Here is a 20,812-nt window from a genome sequence, read left to right as displayed (position 1 = left end):
GGCTTGTGCAGGGTGGGAGCCAGAGGATCATACTCCATGCAACATAAAGCAGAACATGGGCTTCAGGAAAGGAAGGTGTGAGTCCAGGGTGCATCAGTATGCATCCAAAGTCACAGCACTACTGAAACAGTTGTCTGGTGCAGGAGAATTGTCTTTATCCTGTCAATCATGTTTTAAACAAATGCTGATTGGCCAGGCAGGAAGTATAGGCAGGAAAACCAGACAGGAAGTAGACATGATGCAATGAGAACAGGAGAATTCTGGGAAGGAGGAAGTTTATTCCTCCCACTCCTGCCCAGACCACCAAAGCAGCAGGATGTGATCTGCCTCACTGAAAAAGGTACTGAGCCACATGGCTAACATAGATCGGAAAAATGGGTTAATCAAGATGTGAGAGTTAGCCAGTGAGAGGCTAGAGCTAATGGGCCAATCAGCTTATAATTTATGGAGACCTATGTGTGATTTTCTTTGGGACTAAACAGTTGTGGGGTACCGGGTGGCACAGAAATCACAACAAACAAACAGGACCCTCCATGTTATAGCTGTCCATTAACAGAAAACAAAGCTGTTACCAAGAAGGGTTTTATATTCCTTGCATGGCAAAATTTAGAGAGGGTCTTGCAAGCATATTCCCAGATGATTTTTGTGTCAAAAAACTAATTTTTGTGCTAAGCCTCTATGTGGGATACACTTTTAAAAGCCTCTCAACAGCACTTTTCAGAATAATATGCATGACAGCAGACAGTTAAAACACACATGTCCAAGTGCAGAATTCAAAAGCCTCTTATAACCTGGATGTGCTGTTCAGAGCTACAAGGGGACCACAGAGAAGTTGGTGTTTAGAAATTTACCAACTGCCACCAAGCTGAAAAGTAAATTTATTATGAAGTTTCTGTCCTTAAACAGCATCAGCTCCACCATGAGGTCAGTCCCTCTGGAGATGGGACATTCTGATGTGACCCCGATTACAGACTATGGGGAGGGTCCACCAGTCCTCTCATCTCTGCACTTTAATTATCATTCTCTCACATCAGCTAGGACGTCTCAGTGCTGAGGGAAGATGTTAGTGCAAACCCCGACCACAGCAGGGACGATCAAAGATAGTCATCCTATCTACCCAGACTATCTGGAGGGATAGAAGGCCACTTGTCTGGACAATGGAAAGCCCTAGTTAGTGCTGTTACCATAGCTACCATAGGTGTGTGTCACATTCACATGACACGTGCTCCAGGCTGTGAGAAGAGGCTCATGCAGTCCACAGGGAAAAGATGTAGACATGAAGTGAGAACTCAGAGTAAGAAACATTGCCACAATGGATGGAGCTAGAAAACATCATACTGAGTGAGGTAGCCCAGACCCAGAAAGACAAATATCATATGTATTCACTCATAAGTAGTTTTTAAACATAAAGCAAAGAAAACCAGCCCACAAATCACAATTCCAGAGAACCTAGACAACAATGAAGACCCTAAGAGAGACATACATGGATCTAATCTACCTGGGAAGTAGAAAAAGACAAGATCTCCTGAGTAAGTTGGGAGAGGGCTGAAGTGGAGGGGAGAAGCAGGGAGGGGAGCAGAGAAAAATGTAGAACTCAATAAAAAAAATCAATAAAAAAAGATATCCCCAAAGTTAAACAAAAAAAAAGAAAGAAAGAAAAGAAACACTGCCACACAGAGAGCCACAAGCATACTGGTCAGGGCCCAAGTTAGAGCACAGGCAGGGATGGGCAGGGAAGAGTCCACAGAGGAGTTAAGAGAAGCTCAGGAAACCCACACCCTCTTCACTGGGACACACACACGCACACACGCACGCATGCACAAACACACACACGCACAGCACAGAAATCACAGGTGAGAAGAGGAAGGATGTATGGGTTTGCTGTTAAAAGTAGCGATTACTACTGTACCACAGTCTTGTAAAGGTTCACTAAGCAAGAGACAAAGAGGAGCAGGAGAATGGAACAGGGAAGGGGCACAGGGGACTCATGTACAAGGGAGGGAGACTGGTGGCAGAGACAAAGAGAGGTGAATATGGAGGGCAACACACACAGAAAGTGAAAAAAAGACAGAGACAGAGAGAGATGGCAGCAAGGAGAAGAGGGGCAGACATGGGAGGGAGGAAAGAGGTGTGGATAGAGAGGGGAGGAGAGAGGAGGAAGAGGGAGAATACCTGGGGAGGGAGGGGAAGGGAGAGAAGAGGTATGGCTAGAGAAAGGAAAGGAGGGGAGAGTATCACTCACAGACCTAAAAGCAACACAGAGAAGAGAGGAAGAGGAGGGGAGAGCAGAGAAGCAGGAGGAAGGGAGGAGAGGGAGAAGCACAAAAACCTAAGTGAACTTGCCACTGCCCAGTTAAAGGAGCCCAAGGCCTAGGCAATCAGTATTTAGAAAAAGACCTCAGGCAGGCTGCAAAGACACCCGGAGGCCAGGAGGGCCAGGGATTGAATGCCCATCCTGCCTTACCCTAGTGACCTGGGGGCACACCTTGTGGTCTCATTTCCCTGGCCCTACACAGCCAAGTCATGCTCCTGAGGCATGGTGGCCTCTGAGGAGCCCAGTAGGGAAAGCAGGAACTGGCACTGTGAGGAATGTCAGCGCTTTCCCACTGTCTTTCTCAGAAAACAGCTGAGACTCCCTTCCTAGAAACTCTGTCCCTGGAGAAGGAGCTTCTGGGAAGGCTGCATGTGGCCAGGCCTGTGGGGAGAACCTCTGGGAGCAAAGGCAACTGAGCTGCCTTTTGCCCAGTGCTTTTAGGAAAATCTTCCTTCTCCAGGCTGATGCTTCCAAGGGACACCTTCCAACTCCAAGACAAAGCGATTGGTACGATAAAAACAATAACAAAAGTTAAAAAAAATTTAAAGTAAAAACTAAATAAGCAACAGTAACAAGGACAACAACAAAAACTTTTGTGTGCACAATGCACAAGGAAGGAAGGTCAAGCAAGTGTTCAGCAGACAGTGGGACGTTGAGAGTCTCATCTTGGGGGGCATGGCTCATCTGAGGCTACTGTACCCCAGGAGCATGAACTGAAGTGTGTGAACGGAAAGGGGGTACATGGTCCCAGGAATCAAGAGTCATGGTTTTGCACCTGGTGCCCTGGTCAGGGAAGAGAAGTTCTACCGTTCTAGATAATGAAAATTACAGCTGCCCGGAACAGCATTCCAGCAAGAAGCACAGCATGGACAGGGAAACGGGCTGGTCTGTCACAGGGCCCAGGAAGAACCTGGACATCACCTCTTACAACAGTGACATTCACTCATTCGCACATTTCCCAATTGCCTACTTTGGGAGACAAATCAATGATGAATTCATAGGAATCTTGTTAGGATGGGAAGGGAGAGACATACAGAAACCCTGAAGGGAAATCTGCCTATGTGTTGGCATCTGGAAAGTTCCCTGAAGAAGAAAGAGATAGACATGGTGGAGTCCAACGCACAGGTGGTCTTCCAGTGAAAGGAGACAGCAGAAACAGAGGCCCAGGTCTGAGGAGGAGGGTGGTGAGCATGACGGAAATGCAGGGGACCCTAAACCCTTTGCACGGAGGTGATACATCTGTAAAGGAGGGTGACTTTTCTAGGGACATTCACTAGGATTCGGGAGTCTACTGTATCCTGGCCTCTTGCAGAGTGCTAGCCTCTGGATTTTCCAGAACCATCCTGCAGCAGCTAGAGGAAGGACTTCCCAGCACCCCACAACCTTGCATGGCAAGAGTTCTGGGCCTGTCTGAGCAAGCAGCTGCCAAATGGCCTTTTCATCTGGTCACAGGATCTCACAAGGATGTCCTTCTACCACCGCTGCAAAAGCAAAAAGGAGAAACTTCAAACTCCTTCAGCAGGTCTGGCCAGCTAGACTATGGGATGCCCACCGCAGGGAGCACAGTCTGCTCTTAAATAGATGAGTAGGTAAAGCTACACGGAAACATCTCTAAGAGGCTTTGTCACGTGCGGAGAAGTGAAACACAGACCATTGCAGCAGACGACCAGGTGCTGAAATGTGCAAGGTTGTGCAGGGGGTTGGGAAGGTGAACCCGAATGGAAACTTCCTGCTCATGGGTCAGAAAATGAGGGTGCCAGGCAGAGGGGAAGGTCTAGAGATTTCCCTTTCTCTACTTCTTAATGAATTCCTCATAAATTACCGACAGTGTGTGTGTGTGTGTGTGCGTGTGTGTGTGTGTACACATGTGCAATGCACATTCGTGTACGTATGAGAGAGATCAGAACTTAGTGACAGGGATTTTCCTATGTATTTAAACCTGGAACTTACTGACTGGCACCATCTCTGTGTCCCCACAGCTAGATTCAAGACACAAGCTGCCACATCAGCTTTTTATGTGGCTGTAGAGATCGAACCTCCTGCCTGCATATCAAGATTGTGAAATCGCCTGCAGTGTGTGTGGAAGCATTTGGTCGCTGGCTATTTGGGAGGTTGTGGGACTGGACGGAGTTTAGCAGGAGGAAGTAGGTGACTGGGTGGGGGTGGGAGCCTCTCTCCTTCCTGACCATCCATGCCACGTAAGCAGCCATTTCAAACTCACTACCACAGTCACAAACCTCTCTTGTGCAACCATGATGGATCATGTCCCCTTGAACTGTGTGCTAATAAAGCTTTGCTCCTTTTGGTTGCTTCATCCAAGTTCTTTTTAGATTTATTTTAATTTACATGAGTGTTTGCCTAAATGCATGTAAGTGTACTATATGCATGTCTGGTGCCCTCAAAGATCAAAAGGCATCGGGTTCCCTGGACCTGGAGCTACAGATGTTTGTAGCCACCAGGTGGGTGCTGGGAACATAATCTGGGTCCTCTGCGAGAACAAGTGCTGGTAACCACTGAGCGATCTCCCTAGCCCATTCCCTGGTGACATAAAAAGCAACTCATATCGTAAAATAAGACTTTTTGTACAAGTCTAAAAAGGTAGGCTTTTTTTTTTTTTTTTGGTTTTTCAAGACAGGGTTTCTCTGTGGTTTTGGAGACTGTCCTGGAACTAGCTCTTGTAGACCAGGCTGGTCTCGAACTCACAGAGATCTGCCTGCCTCTGCCTCCCAAGTGCTGGGATTAAAGGCGTGCGCCACCTTTTAACTAATAAATAAAAGCCATTTTCTAAAGCCAGACTTAGCTCTGCCGCTTCGCACTGAGAACATTGGGGAAGCCATTCCACTTCTAGCCTGTTTCTTCTTCTGTTGGATGAGGGGCACAACTGGTAACAGTGAGGTAGGGAGGGGATGAAAACGACACTCATGCTCAAAGGCAGCACATCACACGTAGACAATGACAACCACTCAGTCGCTGCCAGCTTCACTATCTGTACAGGAGGCTAACAGCCTTCATCCTTCACATGAGAATGAGACAGAAGCTGCTCTCTGTAATAGCAGCCACATCAACAGTGGACACCTAATGCTCTTCCAGCACTAAGGCCACTACCCAGGTTCAGATTGACCCTTGGCTAAAATGAGCCACTGCTCATTTCTTGTCTGCCCATGTCCTCTCTGCAGTCAGCCCTGAAAGTCTAGAACACTCAGAGCCACAGAAGTAGGATCATCATGAAGACCTGTCCTGTTCACAGGAGACAGAGGTCAGCATCTCGGCATCTGGACTCACTACCCACTGTCTTTCCTTGGTCACAGAGCTACAAAGGCATCAATAGGAGGAGCCACTGACCTGAGGGCAAAGCAAGGTAACTGACCTAGGGGATAACAACAGATGGCTCTGCCATCACCAAGAGAGACAGCAGAGTTTGTGGGACTGCCGACAGGAGAACGTTCAACCAGAGCTACGCCATCAGTGAAATGAAACTGATCCCAAGTATCTGGACCCAGATGCTTAAGGAAAACAGAAACAGGAGGAGTGTGCCAAACAGCTCTACCCAGAGATGCTATCAAGTCAACTCAAGGGTAAAAGTCCAAGACGGAAAGCCAGTGTTCTCCGTAAACTAACTGCAGGGGAAAGAGAAACAAACAAGGAAGGACCCAACAGACAGTCCCAAAGGCAGCACGGTGGAATGGGGAAGGCTGACAAAAGAAGAAAGGGTTAACATTTTATTTCCAGTAGAGAGGATGACCAATCTCCAGAGACAAACTGCTAGGATGTCTGCACAACATTACTGAAATGTCTGCCTAAAATGGTTGGGATCATTTAGCTGTATCTTACCATCACTGTTACGTTATGAGAAAGAAACCTAAGAGACAATCAATAAATTACAATATCTGAGCCTCATGTGTATCACAGATTTTAAAATTGAGACAGTTGGACATTTGGACACTAATATTTGCTGCAGTAAAGGATTTAGTGGAGGTAAGGAGTAAGAAAGGTATGACATTTGTATTTTTACTTTTAGACATATATAGTGATGTCCAAAGATGAACTAGTACTTAGTATTTGACTCCCATACACAGAAGAGGAAACAGGACATGGTAAATTGAAATGGAACTGGCTATGGCTGGTGAAAGTTGAGTCTGGGGAAAGGACACTTGAGAGTGCATACCACTTACCTGCTGATCCTCGGAACTCAGAGTTCTGCACGGAAATATTTTAAATGAAGATGATGTTATGATGTGTACGCATGGAAGGACCAGCATCCAAATTCCTATATCACAGCCCGCAATGATATAATACAGGAAACAAGTGAATGTCTAAAGGACATAACTGATGCTAGGCTGTGTTTCATCAGAAACAGAATGATGGGGCCAAGGAAATGACTCAATGAGCAGTTCTAAACCTGGGGTGCCTGTGGGAGATGAAATTACTACCTCCTATGGAATTCCAGAATTCCCAGCTTGGCCCCACAACAAACAATAACAAGAATATCAACAGAGTGGGTGGAAAGGCCTATAACTGAGCCTATACGGGATGCTCCTCAAACCAAACTACTGAACAAAGCCAAGCAAAAAGAAGCAACAAAGAGATCACAGACATGCACTGTGGAGGGACATGGCATGTGTCTGCTGCCCAGCACACGCGGACATGGAGAGGCTGGAGAGAGCATACTCTACACGGTGCGAGGACTACCTCTTTCATTCCATGCCCGCACTTTCCTGCGTCGCTGGCACCATCAGGAATGAACTGAAGCAGCAGCAAGACCGAGTCACAGAGGCCTGGTGCCCACAGTGAGGGCGGGCAGAGGCAGATGGCAGGGCAAGGACCTGCCTGGTGGGGTGGGGAGCACTTACAGGACCTCGGAGGTCGATCAGCTCTTGCCTCATCTGGGATACCAGGGCTTCTTTGGCCACCAGGGCCCGGTGTAGACGCTCGTTGAACTCAATCAGCTCCCCATGCATCTCAGCCACCTGAAACAGGCAGGAAGGACACTGTCAGGCTCAGGAGCAGCCTTGTCCACGCTGAGCTCCTGCTTCTCTGCAGCCTCCTTCCTGGCAGGATGCAGAAAGACATCAGCTGGAGACCAAAGTGTGATGTACCCAGCATCAGGCAACCCTCTGTGAACTGGGTGAGTTTATGGTCCAAAGTGACAGTGCTGGACCGTCGCCAAACCTTAACAACACTTTTCTACCAAGGGTTGGTTTGTTTTGTATTCGGAGTTTTGATTGTCAAGAAAGTTTCTGCTGGGGCCGGAGGTATAACTCAGTGGTAGAGTGACTGCCTATCATCCATGAAACCCTAGGTTCAACACTAGCAATGCAAAGATAAATTAATAATTATGATGCCCCAGCTAGAGGTGCAATGGAATACATGCCATTCTCCTCAGTGAGTCCTTGGTTTCAAGTGAGAAAAGGGAAACAGGTTCTTTCCTAACCACTGTGACACACACTCAGCAGCACCACTGTAGACACAGTGACTCAGACTCAGCAGCACCACTGTAACCACGGTGACACACACTCAGCAGCACCGCTGTAACCACGGTGACACACACTCAGCAGCACCGCTGTAACCACGGTGACACACACTCAGCAGCACCGCTGTAACCACGGTGACACACACTCAGCAGCACGGCTGTAACCACGGTGACACACACTCAGCAGCACCGCTGTAACCACGGTGACACACACTCAGCAGCACGGCTGTAACCACGGTGACACACACTCAGCAGCACAGCTGTAACCACGGTGACACACACTCAGCAGCACGGCTGTAACCACGGTGACACACACTCAGCAGCACGGCTGTAACCACGGTGACACACACTCAGCAGCACGGCTGTAACCACGGTGACACACACTCAGCAGCACCGCTGTAACCACGGTGACACACACTCAGCAGCACCGCTGTAACCACGGTGACACACACTCAGCAGCACGGCTGTTGCAGCCACCACTGTCTCCACATCAGAACAAATCTTTTCCATGCTCTCTGTGAGCTTCTTGGCAAAAGCTCTGAGAGGCTTGTGTATTGGTCCCACCTTCCAGAGAGAGAACTAGCACTAAGGAGCTTCGAGGGCCTGCTCTAGGCTGTGAAGGAGGGAACATCAGAGCTCTGCTGCATGCTAGGATCCTACAACTACACCAGCCCCCACATGCAGCTGGCCAAAACGCTATCCCTGAGCCCTGCAGGAAGACCCCTGTACACGCAGCCTCACCCAGCCTGGTTGCTGCCTCCTAACAGAGCCCTCCCATGCCCTGAACTCACAGAGCATTACTACCTGCTTAGATACATACAGTAACACCAGGCTATTTAACACAAGAATCCAACATGATATATAAAAGATACTGCCAGAGTACCAGAGGAGGGAAGGACACAGGCAGAAGCTTCCACGGAGGGCTGAGGACACTATCCTGAGTCTCACCTCAAGGAACAAAAGCAAGCCCCACTACTTATGACAAAGTAAAATATAAAGCAGTGTGAAGTCCAAGAAGGTTTCTTGCCATTCTTTCTGCTCTCTTATGTAAGCTTCTTAGTAATGAGCATTCTTCCCTTCTTCAGAGAGAAAGGAAGGCATTCTTTAACTAAGTCCGTTAAGGAGTTGAAATGCCAAGAGACACATGACCGTGCAGTCAGTGAGCCTTCCCAGGCTTCCTCCTTCCTTTTCCTGGGTGATCCATGATGGAGCTAATTTTCAGTACGTATGCATGCATGCATGCATGTATGTATATATCCATTGACTCTTTGACAATTCTACACATAGAACACATTCTGTTCATCTGATGCTTCCATCTAGTTGCTCTGGGGACTCCTTCTTTATGGTGTCCTATATCTTCAACATGCCAATCTCACCAAGGATATGAAACATTAAGTCCAAATGGCAAAGACACCTTAAGAGAAAGCATTAACGAAGTGGTGGGCCACTGTTCCTTTCAGCATTCCTGTGCTTGCAGAAACCAAAGATCAGTTTTCCCCACTTATTCTTCACAAAACTTAAGTTATCTCATATTCAACACACACACAGTATCACCAACAACACCTGAAGACCCTCCCCATGGAGGTCATGTGACCTTCCAGCCTTCCTCAAGACAAGCAGGAAGTCCACAGCTGCAGCCTTGGTGCTGATGGACCTGCTACAGTGCTCCCACAAAATGTGGGCTTCAAACAGGTGCTGCGGCCATTTCTTCCTGAAAGGAGGAGTTCCACGGTTTTGTTGGGTTTACTGTAGGAGTCAGCGCTACAACACTATTCCACAAATGCTTACAGTATCAAACCACCAGGGTTCCAGGGTGTTCACTGTGAGCTGTCAAAACCCTGCCCCCCTTTTGTGCCACAACCATGATTGACCAGACCTGACAAGGCTTGCCAATGGGACCAAGCAGACAACACTTGACTGGAATAATCTCACCGTGAAGCTAGGTCTTCATTGCTACCAGGCTGATTTCACTTGGAGTTTTAGAAAGCATATTCCTACACACAAGCACTCAGACAGTTCACATTCTGTGTGGGCCATGTGAGCTCCCTGCTTCTCAAATAACTCTTCCCAACCCCAAATACAACTAGAAACAACATCAGAACTCAGAGGACCTCAGAAGAGAGACGAGTCACAAATAGACCCCACTGTCACTAACGGTAGGCCATGAAATCACCATCTCCTGGACCTATGGCTTGGGGATGGCACCTTCTTTACCACAGACTGGGCTTAAGAGAACAGATGCCCTCCAACCCACTCCCCTCAAGCGGACACCATGTCCCTCTCATAGACACATCACATTCTCACCTGCCCCACGATAAAATCCACACTCTCTCCCTCACTCCACTTCTCACTCTCGCTCCTTGTAACATGGCTGGGCCTGACAGTCATGCCGAGCTGTAGAAGTCACCCTGCAGACAGAGAGAGGGGCCTATGCACCTGAGGCCAAGCATCTCAAAACTGAGATGCAGATGCTCAGCTATTTGGCCATGATGAAGATGTGAGGTGATGCCAGCTCACAGAATGGCAGTAGGACTGAGGCAGGGTCTCACCCAGTGAGACCCTTCGCATGACAGGCCAAGAGACATGGAGCAGGGGCCAGAGAAGAAGGCCCGGAGAAGTCAAATGGGAGAATGCCACAGAAGGAACTGGAACACACTCAGGAGGCTAAAGGCTGCTCAAAGCGAGACTGCCGTATTGTTAACTGACTGCTGGCATCATGGTAAGTGCTGAGGTAGGATGGCAGGAGGAACACATAATTGTCTCCTTTGATGTTTGGCCAGATGAATCATGGTTGTGTTTTGAAGGAAAGATGAGAGCTTCCTGGAAGATGATACTTTCAGAGCGTCAGCAAGCTGAGTGTTTCCTTCAAGCTAGAGCATCAGGACAATGACCTTCAAATACAATGGATCTGGGGTATGAGAGAGCTTTTAAATTTGTGAGGATCCCAGAGTTACCATAATTGCCTTCCAAATCACAAAGGGTTATAAATGTAATAAAAATGCCTCTGGCATTATCCTTTCATACTAGAATGTTCTCTAACTAGTCCCATTCAAGTAAGTCATGCTTGCCCTCCTTCAGGTAACAAAAGAGGCCTCTTGATTAAGAAAGAACAAGACAAGCCCCAAATTTCAGTAGCAACTGAAGCTCTTCTCATAAGAAACGAGAACATATGCTCAGATGCTATCATATACTCGGGATCTATCTATGAGGTGGTATTCGCACTGCCTTCTAGGTCTGTCTGTGGTAGCTGTTGGGAGAGCCCTTGATTTCTCCATGAAGAGTGCATGGCACCTGCCTACTTAAAAACCCAGCCAATACTAGCTACCCTATCGTATGCATACATACAGCTTCTTAGAGACTACAGGAGTCCAGTGGGCCTTCCAACAGGGTGCAACCATTCATGGTAGACAAGCTGTCAGGGTCAGTCGAGGCAGAGCAGAGACGTGAACCCACATTTTGGCAGCCTTAGCAGTAATCGGTGTCCAAATATCTGCAGTGTAGTCAGAAGCCAATCTCCTTTGTGGTAAGGAAGGTAGGTTTTTCCTGTATGGACCCAGCTGATCATAGTTACCTGGTAAGTACCATTCTAAGAAATGCAGATTTATGACCCCTAAAATCCCATTTGAAATGGGGAGACCTAGCATGAGCTTTACAGTTTATAAACTGACAAACAGAGGCCTCTGAAACACAAGTGTCAATAACTGTCATTACCCTGTCAGAACTGCTGCCACCAAGTCCCCAGTTTTGACCCTCACGCTTCATGATACAGCCATGCAGGTAATCACAAGTCAGCCTCATGAAAAGGTGACAGGCAGTCTCTCTTTTCAGCCCAGAGGACACCAATTCCTGCCAGTGAACAATGTCCAAGAACCCAGAAACAATATTAAAACAGCAGTTAATGCTGATGTCTTCCTCATGGTTTCTGGAAGAAAAAAAGAAATCAAGAGAAAGACAGGAACCAGGATACAGCCCTGCTCTGAGTTCAGGGCCATTGCTTCAAAAGAATGCAAGATGTTCTATGCAGCCACAATAGGCCCAGGACCATCTTCCCAGACTGCTGGGACAGCCCAAAGCATGGCAGATTCCAATTCCCACAGCCCCAACCTAGAGCCACCTGTCCCCTCCCTAGCTGTGACCTTGGGCAGTTTACTTTCTCCTCATTAGGGTTCAGTTTCTCGTCTGTAAAACAGGGGAAATAACACAAACTTCAGAAGGCCTGAAAGGTGTTACTCAGTTAATGTTCCAGAAAGCACGGGGCATGGGGGAGGCTTCCTAACTGCTGGCTGTTGCCACCATCAGACAGACATCCAGCAGTGTCAGTCAGCAGTACGCTGGCTCTGTAGAACCAATGCCCTCAATCTCTCAGGTCTGCTCTTCTCCTCCATCCACTGCCAAACCATGCTTCAGCCTGGACAAGCGCCATAGCACCCTCTGACCCCAAGCCCCCAGCTGATGCATGGTGCTTAAACAGAGCCTGAAAGATGCTTAATATATATCCTGTGGAGCCTTTAATCTTTAGGATGAGCTAAATGTCATGAATGAGCTTTGATGTGGGATTCCCCTCTGTATGCTGTGACTATCGCTGGTTAATAAAGGAACTGTTTTGGGCCTATAAAAGAGCTATAGGGGAACAGAGCTAGGTGTGGGGGGGGGCAACTAAACTGAATGCTGGGAGAAGGAAGGCGAAGTCAGAGAGAAGCCATGTAGCCCCACCAGAGACATACACCACCGGAACTTTAGCTGGTAAGCCACAGCCGTGAGGCAATACACAGATTAACAGAAATGGGTTAAATTAATATGTAAGAGTTAGCCAATAAGAAGCTAGAGCTAATGGGCCAAGCAGTGATTTAATTTACACAGTTTCTGTGTGATTATCTCAGGGCTAAGCGGCCGGGAACTAACTAGTGGCCTCCTCCTACAGGGCCTGTCAGCCGCTGAGTGGATGAGCCAGTGAAAGGACGGCATGGTGCTGGACCTGGCTGAGGTAGATACCCAGAGAGCATTTACAATCTGATGGCAGTCCTGCCTCTCCCCTCCTCCTCCGCCGCCACTGCTCCTCAGGCTGGAAAAGGCTTTCTGTGCTGGGAAGGAGGTGAGGCCCCACAGAGCTGCCAACCATCCCAGGATCCTTAGAAATCAATAGCTGCCCTTTGTGAGCAAGCCTAGAACAGTTGGCAGCGCTTTCGAAAGAGAGTCCCGACAAGGCTTTTAAAGTAATTCTTGACCCATTTTCACAGGACTGGCTGAATGTGGTGTTTTATGCTTGTAATGGGTTCTAATTACCACTATTGTGTGGAACCAGGTAAAGTGTGTGCTGAATTAATAGAGGGGTGCCCCCTTTCCCTCCACTGGCCCTCCTGTAACTGTTCCAGTGAGAATACACTTTGCAAGGGCTTAGAGTCATCAGAAGCAATCACAAGTAAGGCCCATGTGGCTGGGCGACTACTGTACTCTGTATCAGGGCTGAGAACAGACCGGGAGGTGCACTGTCTTCTTTGCGTGGTGGCTCGCTACCCAGCCCTACTCGTATATCCTATGGGAGCTTTGTGTGACACACTCATGGTCTTGGTGTCTGCTATTGCAGCAATCCCTTTATGGCCAGAGACTCAGTTCTCTGCCCTGTAAAACAGGAGCAGCACTAGCACCCGGTATAACGTCTGAGACCTCAGAACCAAGGCGCCAGGGACTGTTACCTAAGAATTTCTTATGCTCACAATAGCCTCTGTTGAGCCTGTCATGTTCAACATAGTGTGAATGCTACAAAACCAGCAGCTTTTATTACTGAGGGGTCACTTAGGAGAGGATGGATGGATAGATGAACGGACAGATGGACGGATGGACAGATGGGTGGATGGGTGGGCTGGTGGGTGGATAAAGCTTGGAAACAAACTGCAATTTGAGTAGAGCTTTGCTAAGTGGGGAAGGCTGTAGAGGGATGCATAGATGACGGGGGATGCAGGGCCCTTCTCACCTGGTTGGCAGCAACCCTACCTTAACTGGAACGTACCCTACTCTTCTTCCCCCTTGCCTCCTCATTGCTTCAGTATCAGCCCAGAGAAATTAACAGGAAACTATTGAAGGTCTTCTAAACTTTGAATCATGGAGATGTTTCAATAGGGTATGCCCGGTTGTCAGAGCTGCCCGGCTCCAGTCCCCTCCAGCCCAAGGCTGAGCCCATCCTCGCCCCTGTTACTCTGAAGCCAACTGCTGATGCCATTTCATCACATTTGTCAGTGCTGTCTAAAGACTTTAAGCGGAGGAGGGAATTGAACATCCAGGGTGGGCTTTAGGAAGCAGCCATGCTGTTCTCTCTTTGGCATCTACATTCTAGATTCATTTTAACAGGTGTGGGAACAAGTTCACAGAGGCAGACCCAGAACATCTACACATCTGCCCTCTTGAAGGGTAATGTGCTCCATCCTGGGACCATCTCATCTTTCACATATTCAGCTACAAATTCACGAGTCTTCATTCAAAACACATCCACTAAGTCAGTGTATGCTAACTGTTGGTCTGGGTATCAGATGATCAGAACCTAACTTGAAATACTGGCATACAATGTGGCCAAGGGCACGGCAGAAGCTCTGAGGCCTCTGGAAGCACTGAAAAGAGGTACCCACCTATTATGGATTCATGGGAAGGGTCTAAGGGAAGTGACAATAAGCTGAGGTTTGAGAGCAGAACAAGGGCTGCCCTATAGACATAGATTTAAAACTCCACGGCACTCCCCAGCATGCCTCCTACCCACTCCCATCCCATCAGGCATGGTGTTAAGCCAGGTAAAGGATGACTTCACAGCAGCCAGACCCAAGGGCAGCTGATTATTTTCCAGGGAATGAGTTGCCAGGCCTGCATATTACATAAGATGCTCCTGGGTTCCAAGGCTTCTCCAGAAAACATTTCACCCTTGAGTGCTGCTTCCACATTAATTTTGCAGGATGCTGGAAAGCTCTGGCTCTTTATAAAAAGAAGCAAACTTTAAATTATGTGGCTCTTTGTCAGATTAGACAGTCTTCCAGAAATCAGCAAAGGCTGCTGTGCATTTTCAATCATATTCCTTTGGAAGGAATAACAGAGACCTCCTGAATATTTCAACCATGGCTCAGTAAATTAGGTCTAAGTTTCAAAGGAGGGACAGTAAATGAAAAACATTAACTTTTATGAATATCAAAACTGCTTTTCTCCCTTGAGACTCCCATTCTCATACTAAACAATGCTCACGTAAACCTGACGGGAACCCACTAAGGGGAACAAGGCCTCACCCCTGCAGGGGAGGGGCAGGTCTATTTGTGTATGGTGTCATTTGTGAATACAAGCACCTGTATGTAAGAGCAGGGGGCACACCACACTTGAGTAGAAGCCATGGCATGGGACACTGCTTCAGAGATTACCTGGGAGCTGGAAGACTATCTGACAGTCACATGCTGCGTGCCTGATGGCAACTGTGCACAGTTACCTGGCAGAGCTGTTGTTAGCATGAAGTGAGCTCACGCTGAACGAAAGCTCCAGAGACAGGAGCACAGTTCCCCTTCTACAGCTCTAGTGCAGGCAACAGCCACATTTCTCAGTTCCTCAGGCTCCATGATCCTCACATGGGAAAGACGAGATGGGATGGTTTCACAACGAGACAACATGGGTTTAAAGGCAGATGCCTGGGTCTGAATCTGGGACCATGTGCAGACGGCATCCTATACCCAAGAGCAGCTGCTTTGTTTGTGTGTGGACTCAAGGCATTCAATGAACATACACAGTGTTGGAACATGGTCCAAGAATAGTTGAAGAGCTTGTAAGAACAAGAGTCTTGTGACCTCAGTTTCTTCAGAACACAGAACTGTTCTTGGAATGTGTTTTCATGCTTCTCCCAGATAGGAGGGGGTCCATTTCAGTTGTTGTTATCTAATGCCTCTATAGAAAAACATGCTTTCATCATGTGCAGTCTGTCCTTGTACACTTCACTCAGAGGACACAGTCTGATGCTCTGAATAGAACGGCCATTGAATGAGCCTTTAGTCCTCCCTTCTCCCAGGCCCAACTACCAGTTAGAGTGGTAAACAAGCTCGGCCACAAACCACTCCCCTGAAGTCGGCTATGAGGGAAGAGAGCGGGGACCCTCCGGGAAGGAGGTTAAGTGAGCATAGGGGCCAGAAACCAGGGAAGGCTGTGCCTTATGGTGAGCTTGCACATCATTTTTAAAGAAGGATCACAAGTATAATTCCTGATTCCCAGAAAGAACTTTAGAGGATGAAGTGAAGACCAAGTCCAAAAGAATATTGAAAGGCTTAAAAACAAGCAGGAAAGATCTCCGACCCACTCTGGTCACTTAGTTATTAATTCGCACTGTCATTAAAATGCTTAAGGAAGAGTCTAAGTAGGATTTTAATTATGAGGAAGATATGGCTAATTTCTTACATGAATATAAACTGCATGATCAAACCTTAAAATGGGTAAAAGAGGCAAAAAGGATGCACACACGCACGTGCACACGTACACACAGTTCAGGAAAAAGTTGATGATGGTTCCCTTAGCTTCCTTACTGGAGCCCCTTTAAATATGTATCCTCCATTGCCTGAAAATGACCCTGGAGTATGAGGTGACGAATTTGATAATCAATATAATCTTGAATTCTCTCCAGTTATGATGAGGACTTAGGAGAGCCTACAAAAAGCTAACTTTACAACCTAGACAAACTAGGGCACAGCAGGGAAATGGATTCGTTTAGCAATTCCTTCCTGGTCTCATGAGCTGTGCTTGGTATTTCCAGTGCAATTTCGACAAAATCAAAATGTTTATATGCACTAACCAACCCATTTAAGACTCTAGAAGGGGAAGCGACATTGGACAGCCCTTGCATATGATCTTGAGAGGCAAGAAAAGAACTACAGCTATTTGAAGCCAGACTAAAAGAAGCATTTGTGTATCATGTGGATCCTTCACAGCTTTTACGGGTACTTATTTTCCCCACGAAATTGTCTCCTACAGTATCATGGCACAGGAATAGATTTATTTACACCATAAGGGTTACAAAATGTTGTTTACCTTAGTCTTCTTGCTCAGTTAGTAAGTCAGGGGAGAACCTGATGTCAACAGTTATATGGATCTGATCCTTGCTATATTCTATTAACTACCCTTAACTAATTTTAGTTTTAGAGTGATAGAGAACTCTATGAACTCTCAAATTCCACTCACAGATTACTATGGAAGGATAGGAAGTCATTATCCAACTGTTACGTTATGGGATTTTCTCATACAAACTGAATTTGTGATTACAGAAATTGTCCAACCTTCTCCCGTTCCACAGGCAGATACCTATTTTACTGATGGCTCAACCAAGGGTATAGGAGGGACTCACAGTCCAGTTATTCACCAGTCTATGATGGCTCAACCAAGGGTATAGGAGGGACTCGCAGTCCAGCTACTCACCAGTCTGTGCTGGCTCAACCAAGGGTATAGGAGGGACTCGAAGTCCAGCTATTCACCAGTCTATGCTGGCTCATCCAAGGGCATAGGAGGGACTCACAGTCCAGTTACTCATCTGTCTATTAACACTTCTGCTTCCTCAGCCGAACAGATGGAGCTGGCTGTTTTGATTCCTCTATTATAGTTAATTCGTAAACCCTTAAATATCATTTCAGATTCTGCTTATGTTGCAAAGGATTATTTCCAGCAAGACTCATATGTGCATATTCTAACATATCTGGTTTTATTGCAGATAGAAAGAAGCAAGCTGATACATTAACCTGCCATATTTTAACTTCTCCAGAAGAAAAGTGGAAGGGGTATGCATCTGCCATTGCAGATGGACCCACTGAAACAGCCCAGGGCCATAAAGGATAATGGCAGAGGGTGAGGAGACTGCAAAAATCACCAGAAAGATAGAAAACCTGCAAATAAAGGACAAAAGAATATGTGAACCATATCACCAGAAGTCAAGCCTGCCAAGTTCAGACTCTGTGCACCAAGGGAGAGGTTACTCTACTCTGTGTTTATGAATGGACCTTTGGACTATAAAGATTCATTCATCCATCTGGAGAATGAATTAATTAATTTTCCTTGGGATTTAAATTACTTCCTATTTATACAGGACATCACAACATTTGTATTCCTATTAAAGCCAAATATGAACTTATGTTCTATAAGATACCAAAACTACTAATCACGGGTCACTTTTCAAGCTATTCTCTAAATTTCTCTGATCAATAAAATAATGTAAACAGTAGTACTGAACATAGTTTGAATCCCTGTTCTTGGTGACCGAGTACTACATGCAAGGCTTTCTAATATAATTTGCTTGTTTATAGGATAGTCATGCATCAAATGAAAACTAGATTTATCTGCATCTCAAATCAAAACAACTATGGATATCCTGCTATTAAAAAAATAAAAAATGAGGAGATGTCAGAACATGGTCCAAGAATGGAGTCTGTGTGGAGAGATTTGGGTGCTTGTAAGAAAATTCCAAGAAAGCAAGACAAGAGCCTTATGCCCTCAGTTTCTTCAAAAGCACAGATTTGTTCTTCGGTTGTGCTTCTATATCCCTCCCGAGTCTAGCAGATAAGAGTGAGTTTGCCTCCGATTATTCATTACAACTGGTTACTGTTATTTGCTTATCTGCCTCCGTGAAAACATGTCATCGCATTGTGCAACTTGACTTGTGACTGTACACTTCACTCAGGTGATTCTTCTTAACCCTCAGAGTACTAACTGTCTAATGCATGAGACTTTAGTCCACCTTGGTTTTGGCTCCATTCTCCCAGGTTCTACTGCCTTTAGAGCAGGAAACAGAACCGCAAAAACGGAATTGACCTAGAAGCATTTTTTAAATGCTAAATATAGACGATCAACAGAACTCCAAAGCTGCTTCAACCATGGGTGATCTATACCCAGTGATGATCTATACCCAGTGATGATCTACCTCCAGTGATGATTTATACCTAGTGATGATCTACCCACAGTGATGATCTACACCCAGTGATGATCTACACCTAGTGATGATCTATACTCAGTGATGATCTGCCCCCAGTGATGATCTATACCCAGTGATTATCTACCCACAGTGATGATCTGCCCCCAGTGATGATATACATCCAGTGATGATCTGCCCCCAGTGATGATCTACACCCAGTGATGATCAACCCCCAGTGATGATCTACCTCCAGTGATGATCTACCCCCAGTGATGATCTACCCCCAGTGATGATCTATACACAGTGATGATCTACCCCCAGTGATGATCTACCTCCAGTGATGGTCTACCTCCAGTGATGATCTACCCCCAGTGATGATCTGCCCCCAGTGATGATCTACCTCCAGTGATGATCTGCCCCCAGTGATGATCTACCTCCAGTGATGATCTGCCCCCAGTGATGATCTGCCCCCAGTGATGATCTGCCCCCAGTGATGATCTACCTCCAGTGATGATCTGCCCCCAGTGATGATCTATACACAGTGATGATCTACCCCCAGTGATGATCTACCTCCAGTGATGGTCTACCTCCAGTGATGATCTACCCCCAGTGATGATCTGCCCCCAGTGATGATCTACCTCCAGTGATGATCTGCCCCCAGTGATGATCTGCCCCCAGTGATGATCTACCTCCAGTGATGATCTGCCCCCAGTGATGATCTGCCCCCAGTGATGATCTACCTCCAGTGATGATCTGCCCCCAGTGATGATCTATACCCAGTGATGATCTGCCCACAATGATGATCTGCCCCCAGTGATGATCTACTCCCAGAGATGATCTGCCCCCAGTGATGATCTACTCCCAGTGATGATCTACCTCCAGTGATGATCTGCCCCCAGTGATGATCTATACCCAGTGATGATCTGCCCCCAGTGATGATCTGCCCCCAGTGATGATCTACCTCCAGTGATGATCTGCCCCCAGTGATGATCTATACCCAGTGATGATCTGCCCACAATGATGATCTGCCCCCAGTGATGATCTACTCCCAGAGATGATCTGCCCCCAGTGATGATCTACTCCCAGTGATGATCTACCTCCAGTGATGATCTGCCCCCAGTGATGATCTACCTCCAGTGATGATCTGCCCCCAGTGATGATCTGCCCCCAGTGATGATCTACCTCCAGTGATGATCTGCCCCCAGTGATGATCTATACACAGTGATGATCTACCCCCAGTGATGATCTACCTCCAGTGATGGTCTACCTCCAGTGATGATCTACCCCCAGTGATGATCTGCCCCCAGTGATGATCTACCTCCAGTGATGATCTGCCCCCAGTGATGATCTGCCCCCAGTGATGATCTACTCCCAGTGATGATCTGCCCCCAGTGATGATCTACTCCCAGTGATGATCTACCCCAGTGATGATCTGCCCCCAGTGATGATCTACACCCAGTGATGATCTGTCCCCCAGTGATGATCTACACCTAGTGATGATCTACTCCAGTGATGATCTGCCCCCAGTGATGATCTACACCCAGTGATGATCTACACCCAGTGATGATCTGCCCCCAGTGATGATCTGCACCCAGTGATGATCTGCCCTCAGTGATGATCTACACCAGTGATGATCTGCCCCCAGTGATGATCTACACCTAGTGATGATCTACCCCCAGTGATGATCTACACCCAGTGATGATCTACACCCAGGGAATGATATACATTCAGTTGATGTGGGGTTCCCCTCTGTACGCTATGAATATGTTTTATTACCACTGGTTAATAAAGAAGCTGCTCTGGGCCTATCACAGGGCAGAATAGAGCAAGGCAGAAAATCCAAACAGAGATATAGAGACGAAAAGAAGGCAGAGTCAAGGAGATACCATGTAGCTGCCAAAGGAGACAGACATGCCCTGGAACCTTGCTGATAAACCACGAGCCTTGTGGAAATATACAGAATAATAGATGTGGGTTAATTTAAGATGTAAGAGCTAGCTAGAAATAAACTTAAGGTAGTTTATTCATTAAACAGTATTGCAATTAATATAGTTTTGTGTGATTATTTTGGGTCTGGCAGCCGGGAACGAACAAGCAGCAGCCAAGCTGGCATGGGCTGCCGGAG

General features: G+C 46.9%; 1 protein-coding gene across 1 annotated transcript in view; it reads right to left on the bottom strand.

Annotated features, from left to right (window-relative positions):
• The window catches only part of Snx29 (sorting nexin 29), a 412,124-nt gene that overhangs the window by 118,854 nt on the left and 272,458 nt on the right, over positions 1-20,812 (bottom strand). Inside the window, exon 16 of the mRNA XM_041676439.1 lies at positions 7,165-7,281. Coding sequence (XP_041532373.1) covers positions 7,165-7,281 — 117 coding nt within the window. The remainder of the gene's footprint in view (positions 1-7,164; positions 7,282-20,812) is intronic.

This window comes from Microtus oregoni, unplaced genomic scaffold (assembly GCF_018167655.1).
Source record: "Microtus oregoni isolate MIOR12 unplaced genomic scaffold, Mior012 000027F_ref0000203, whole genome shotgun sequence".
Taxonomy (NCBI): domain Eukaryota; kingdom Metazoa; phylum Chordata; class Mammalia; order Rodentia; family Cricetidae; genus Microtus; species Microtus oregoni.
This window is presented reverse-complemented; position numbering and strand designations above follow the sequence as displayed.